The sequence below is a fragment of the Canis lupus genome, chromosome 9, assembly GCF_011100685.1.
Source record: "Canis lupus familiaris isolate Mischka breed German Shepherd chromosome 9, alternate assembly UU_Cfam_GSD_1.0, whole genome shotgun sequence".
NCBI classification, from domain to species: domain Eukaryota; kingdom Metazoa; phylum Chordata; class Mammalia; order Carnivora; family Canidae; genus Canis; species Canis lupus.
Window position 1 is genome coordinate 21,116,987 of NC_049230.1, and position 6,767 is coordinate 21,123,753.

The 6,767-nt window shown below is 57.2% G+C and overlaps 1 protein-coding gene across 1 annotated transcript; it reads left to right on the top strand.

The window, feature by feature from the left end:
* Positions 1 to 540: 540 nt before the first annotated feature.
* Positions 541 to 4,812, top strand: KRT19 (keratin 19). Its single transcript, NM_001253742.1, is given in 6 exon segments — positions 541 to 957; positions 2,902 to 2,984; positions 3,225 to 3,381; positions 3,687 to 3,848; positions 3,958 to 4,083; positions 4,211 to 4,812. Coding segments are annotated over 6 exon segments (1,200 nt in total). The 3' UTR covers positions 4,466 to 4,812.
* The last annotated feature ends 1,955 nt before the right edge of the window (positions 4,813 to 6,767 follow it).

The following is a 6,767-nucleotide window of genomic DNA, read 5'->3' on the forward strand; positions in this document are numbered from 1 at the left end:
AACTCCCATCCCAAGGGAGCTGCTTCAGAACATAATTCCAGAAGGGTCTCTGAGTGATGGGGGGTTGGAGAAGGCAGGATGGGGTATAGGAGTCCACTCTCAGAGGGACTTCATTCCTGGGGTGTGTGTGTGTGTGTGTGTCAAACTTGGGTTAATCTTAAGGGCTTCATGGGGGAGGGCTGGAATGTGAATGAGGGTGTCTAGGTGTGTGATGGGGGTGAAGAAGGGAATGAGTGTGACAGGAGGTGTGCAGTCGGGCTCCGGAGCGGCTGGGGTGGGGCAGTTTCCCTGCAGGGCCGCAGGAAGGAAGAGCTGGAGGTAGAGCCACCAAGAACGGACCAATGGGGAGAGTGCCCATATTTGCACTCAGGAGCCTGCAAATTCCTCGGGGCTCAGATATCCGCCCCGACGCCCCCCCTACCCTCCCCCCCCGCCCCGCCTCGGCCCGCCCCAGGCATAAAAGTCTCCAGGTGAGGCCCTCGCCACTCCTCTCGCCCACCGCTGCTCCTGCGACCAGTGTGGCCCGCGCGCTCCTTCGCCATGACTTCCTACAGCTACCGCCACTCGTCCGCCACCTCGTCCTTCGGGGGCCTGGGCGGCGGCTCCCTGCGCCTCGGGCCGGGCGGTGCCTTCCGCGCGCCCAGCATCCACGGGGGCTCGGGAGGCCGCGGCGTGTCTGTGTCCTCCGCCCGCTTCGTGTCCTCGTCCTCCGGGGGCTACGGCGGCGGCTTCACGAGCGGCCTGGGCCGGTCCGATGGGCTGCTGGCGGGCAATGAGAAGCTCACCATGCAGAACCTCAACGACCGCCTGGCCTCCTACCTGGACAAGGTGCGCGCCCTGGAGGAGGCCAACGGCGACCTGGAGGTGAAGATCCGCGACTGGTACCAGAGGCAGGGGCCCGGGCCCGCCCGCGACTACAGCCACTACTTCAAGACCATCGAGGACCTGCGGGACAAGGTGGGCGGCGGCCCAGCTGCGGAAGGTGCACCTGCCGCGCGAACCCAGCCCCGCGGGCCCGGCAGGCAGCCGAGCCAGCACCCGGCGGGGCGGGAGCGAGCCCGTTAGGTCGTGGGAGGGCCGCGGGTGGGGCAGGGAGCCGGGGGCAGGTGAGGGGGGCGCGGGCCGGTGCGGCAGGAAGTGGAGGTCCGGGTGTCAGAGAAGGGGGCGGGTTAGTGGGCGGGGCGGGGCGGGGCTGGTGGGTGGGGAGGCCTGGGAGGGGCTTCCGAAAGAGTGGGAGATGGGACCGTGCTTTGAGCCGCCCGGGGACAAGCAACAGTTTGGCCTGGGAGGAATGCAGTCCACCCCGGGCCAGACCTACCCCCTGCCGCCCCCGGCGCAGGCCCCTCTGCATTCCTTTTCTCCGCTGGGGCACGTCTGGTTTCCATCACGCTCCAGGCTGAAGCCCCTCCTGCCCCGCCCAGGGAGGGTGGGCTCACCGGACTTCGGAACTTCTGGGAAGAACGGGAGGGGGCATATGCTAATGGCCTGCAGACTTGGTCAAGGCGGGCAGCCCCGCCTCCCCGGGGTCCTTCTCGGCAACAGTTCCGTGTGGGTGGAGAGTCCTGGGGTTGGGGGTGCTGGAGCTGAAGAGTCTAAGAGGAGCTCCTAAGGGCATGTAGGGTGGGGCTTGGCCTCCACCCTCAGGCAGAAGCTGGGAGCTCTGCCTCCAAGAAATGTGTCAGAAGCCAGTGGGACATTTAATGATCCGCACGTGCTGGATCTCCAAACACGCAGCTCTGCACGGCGTTGCCCAGTGCCTGCCATGTGCCCAGCATGGTGCTGGGTGCCAGGTGCCAGGTGCCAGGGGCATAGAGCAGACTGACCAGACCTGTGGACAAGGAGGGACAGCTAGAGTTGTAAACAACAAAGTAGGATACTGCTTACACAATTTAAAAATTGTAACCTAACAGTAAGAAATACATTTTACCATGTATCTTCATCCATTCTCTGTCATACACACTCAAAATGGAAGCAAAACTTTTTTTTTTTTTTTTTTTTTTTTTTAAGATTTATTTATTTGAGAAAGGAGAGGGGAGAGAGGGACAGGAGAGGGAGAGAGGATCCTCGACTCCTCAACTCCCCACGGAGTATAGAGCCCTATAGATTAGGACCTGAGCTGAAATCAAGAGTCAGCTGCTTAACCAACTGAGCCACCCAGGTACCCCGGGAACACTTTCTTGAAACGATTCTTACCGTACTGTGGGTGATCTCTTTTTATGTTTTGTATTCTGTTCAGGTTCAATGAAAAACTATGCAAATTACCTCCCAGTACAATGATTGATGATGAGTTGTGACTTGCTCTTTGGAAAACATAAACCCAAGTACCTCAGTCAAGGCTGTGAATGTGCACCTCACAGCAGAGGGACCTCAGACAGGTCAAGGAATCCTGAACTTCCATTTCCTGCCTCTCTGAAATAGGCATACCCGCTGACCTGGCATGAAGGATGAGGTGCAAAGTAACTGGCGCATAGCAGATGCTGAACTAATGGGAGTTCCCTTTCCTGAGGCAGAAAGTGCTTTGAATGGGGGGTACAGACAAAGGTACCCCAACACTACATCTGGTTTGCAGATCACTAGAGTCTGCCTCCTGTAAGACCATTTAGAGTTTCCCTGCGTGCAGATCTCAGATACTTTCCTCTCAGACTTCTCTCCTTGCCCTCCCACATCCATCCCCTAACCCCTGGCTCAGCGTCCCTGACAATGCTTTCTCCTGCTCCAGCTCCTGGGCATGGATTGATTCCAAGACCTCCCAGAGAGCAGGCCACTGGACAGCTGAGACATGGCTGGGGCTTTGGTCTCTAGGCAGTAGAGGCATATTCATTTGCTCTCTTCTAGGGAGAAAGGAGGCAGGGAGTGCCAGTATGCTGAACTGGTGCCATCTTCCTGCTTCTTATCTTCCAGATTCTTGGTGCCACCATTGAGAACTCCAAGATTGTCCTGCAGATTGACAATGCCCGTCTGGCTGCGGATGACTTCCGAACCAAGTGAGTCTATGTTGGCCTTGGAGAGCTGCAGAAGCCGGGGCAGGGAAGGAGGGGCAATCCCAGACCCTTTGGGGCTCAGTGCAGGTGGCAGGGGCTACTGGATTCTGTTCTCACTCACCCCAGCTGGCCTGAAGCATCTCCCAACCCCCCGGACTCCTGAACCCTGGGGGAGATGGGGGAGGGAAGTCTCCAGGGGTTCTGAGGAAATGCTGGTCTGACAACACTCATTTCCTCTGAAAGGTTTGAGACGGAGCAGGCCCTGCGCATGAGTGTGGAGGCTGACATCAATGGCCTGCGCCGGGTGCTGGATGAGCTGACCTTGGCCAGAGCTGATCTGGAGTTGCAGATCGAAGGCCTGAAGGAGGAGCTGGCCTACCTGAAGAAGAACCACGAGGAGGTAGGCTTCAGGCTGGGCTTCTGTCCATTCCACCCCAACTTCCCAGGACTGAGGACACTTGGGTAGCATGTATCCTCTCAACCATGGTCACCTTGCTGCACCCTTGGCATGGCCTTGGGTGTGGAGCAGGGCTCCCAGGGTTCCAGCAGTGGATGGTGTCCCCCTGGTCTGTCTCCTCGTGCTGGCTCCTTAGTCTGCCCCTGAACTAGCCCCTTTCTGTTTGGGGGATGGGGGAGTGAGACCTGGCCCAGGCCCAGCAGGCTCTGGGCTCAGACATGCCCATCTCCGCTGCTGTGTCTTTCCAGGAAATCAGTGCCCTGAGGGGCCAGGTGGGTGGCCAGGTCAGTGTGGAGGTGGATTCCGCTCCTGGCATTGACCTTGCCAAAATCCTGAGTGACATGAGAAGCCAATATGAAGTCATGGCTGAGAAGAACCGGAAGGATGCTGAAGCCTGGTTCACCAGCCGGGTATGTAGGGGGAAGCAGATTCCCTTTGGGGAGGTGGCAGGGAGAGAGGTCTTCACACTCTCAGGTGAGTTCTGCCTTGGGCTTATTTCTTCTGCCTCTTTTATTGCAGACTGAGGAGCTGAGTCGGGAGGTGGCCGGCCACACAGAGCAGCTGCAGATAAGCAAGACGGAGGTCACTGACCTGCGGCGCACCCTCCAGGGTCTGGAGATCGAGCTGCAGTCTCAGCTAAGCATGGTGTGTGCCCCCTGCCCCGGGATGCACTGGTGCCCACGTAGCCTTGCACAGCCTGGGTCATGGCTGTGCCCATGCCGTCCCTGGGAACCAGCCTCCAGTTAATCTCGTTCCCTCTCCCTGTCCTCAGAAAGCTGCCCTGGAAGGCACACTGGCGGAAACAGAGGCCCGCTTTGGAGCCCAGCTGGCCCAGATCCAGGCTCTGATCAGCAGCATGGAAGCCCAGCTGAGCGATGTGCGTGCGGACACTGAACGGCAGAACCAGGAGTACCAGCAGCTCATGGACATCAAGTCACGGCTGGAGCAGGAGATTGCCACCTACCGCAGCTTGCTGGAGGGCCAGGACGCCCACTACAACAACCTGCCCACCCCCAAGGCTCTCTGAGTCCAGCAGCCTCCTGGGCTCCCTGCTCTCCTGCGGATGGGGTGCCCCTGGGTAGGGCCATGGGAGGGGAGGGACCCTACCCCTGGCTCTTTCCCTGACCTGCCAATAAAGCTTTATGGCTCCAGGAGGGATGTTGGGTCTGTTTTCTCAGTCCATAAAGATGGGCCAGAACTTGGTCCTGTTTAGGATTTATTTGGATCAGAATACACCCTGTATTCCCAGGAGAGGGAGGGAGGGTGCTCACCAACTCCTACTGTTATGGTAATTCCTGTTTGCAGAACTCTTCTTCATTTATCTAACCTATTCCTTAAAACAAGCTTGTGAAATAAACATTGCTCCCCTCTTTATTTTTTAAGATTTATTTTATTGATTTAAGAGAGATGAAGAGAGAGCGTGGGCGTGAGTGAGGAGAGTGGCAGGAGAGAATCCCCAAGCAAGCTCCCTGCTGAGCACAGAGCCCAATGCAGGGCCAGATCCCAGGACCCATGAGATCATGACCTGAGCCAAAACCCAAGAGTTGGACGCTCAATGGACTGAGCCACCCAAGTGCCCCGCATTGCTCCCTTTTTACCAAGGGGTAAACTAAAAGTCAGAGAGCTGAAGTCGTTTGTACGAATAACTGTTCTAAACATGCGGCAGAGGCGGGATTTGAAACTGGGTTTGTTTGTTTGTTTGTTTTTCAGATTTAGTTTTCTTTCCATTTTACTCCCTCAAGAGTTGGTGTGTATTTGTGGGTCTGAAATTAATGTTCACTTGAGCACCTAGTATGTACCATTTGATCGAACAACCCTATATGGGTGGCATCTTATAGAGCAGGGAACAGGCTCAGAGAGGTTAAGGAACTTGTCCAAAGTCACACAGAGACTTCATGGCAGAGACAGGACCAGGAGCTAGGTGTCCTGATGATTGGCCCAAGGTGGCACCCCTACCCCAGTCTTCTGGGATTGACACTCCTTGTGCCAGGTCCTTACACCTTCCAGTCTTGCTCCATGTGAGGGCCTAAGACTGGGATCCCCTGAGGCAGTTCATTTGATACATTTCTCTACCTAACTGAGGGAGAACCTGGGCTTTGGGGGTCAGAGCCTGAGTCATGGAGGTGGGCATCCCACCTAGAAGGCTGCGGAGGGTGTGTGTGTGCATGCACTAACATAGTCATCCATTCCTGGGCAGCCCCACATAAGCCCCTTACACCCACCTGCTCATACCTGGGCCCAGAGCCTGGAGTGGGACCCGGCTGTGACCCAGACCTCCCATATAAGACCCCCAACCTGGCTTTGCCTGTGGCTGGTCCCAGGCCAGCAAAGGAGCATAAGTCTCAGCTTCCTGGTATAATTCTGCCCTTTTGTGGGCATGAGCTTGCCCCTGTGGTTTATAGTTCGGCTGCCAAGAACTGAGGCCAATTAAAGGTATATAAGTAGTTCCACTTCCCCTTGGCTGAGAGTTTCAGGCTCAGTGGGTGTGTTCGGTCCCATGGAGCTGCCTGACCACAGGCCACCCCTGTGCCAGAGGGGAGCAAGTGAGGAAGTCTCAACCCTGGGGCCCCCAGAAGGTCTTCTGTAGGAGAAGGAATGGAACGCTGGCTGCTGTGAGTGCCCAGCGCCGTGCGAAGGAAGCTGTGATCCAGGCATGCCGTGTGCTAATAATCCTGCAGGATGTGCTCTTGCATGGGAGAGGTTCCTGGGGGACCCCGAGCCCAGCTCTCGCTTCTCTCCCTGGGCCAGGAGCCCCATCTGCCACCTCCCTAGCAATTCTGCTGTGGCCTCCAGCACCCACAGCGCCTCCACTCCCACTTAATTTCAGAGGCCTGGCCTCACCCCTAGGCTGGGACTGCCCAGAGATTTTTGTCCCCTGTTCATGAAAGCCTCTGTTGTCACAGCTGAAACCCTCCCCTATGCCCCAGAGGCCCCTGGAATGTGGCTGTGGGGCGGAGTCTGAGCCCACACAGGTGGGGCAGGTGACTGGGGCACAGGTCTGGGTGTGAGGAATGAAGCCTGCCTTTGTGTATGTGGTGGGGGGTGGAGAGGCAAGGGCAGAGAAGCTTTTCTGTCCCTGGCTGGGAGCTGAAACTAGGGGTACTGGGTTGACAGAAAAGCTGGCACAGAGGAGAAGGAGAGGGAGGGAAGGAGAGAGAAGGGGAGAGGATTCAAGGGGTGAGGCTTTCCATCTCTGCTGGCCACTGTGACCATTTCAGTTTGCAGAGCATTTCCTGTTGGTCGGTGGTGGGTCATATGGCTCCATCCCTATCGGCAGGCGGGAGAGTGGTTATATCCATTTTCCAGATTGGCAGACTGAAGCTGAGATG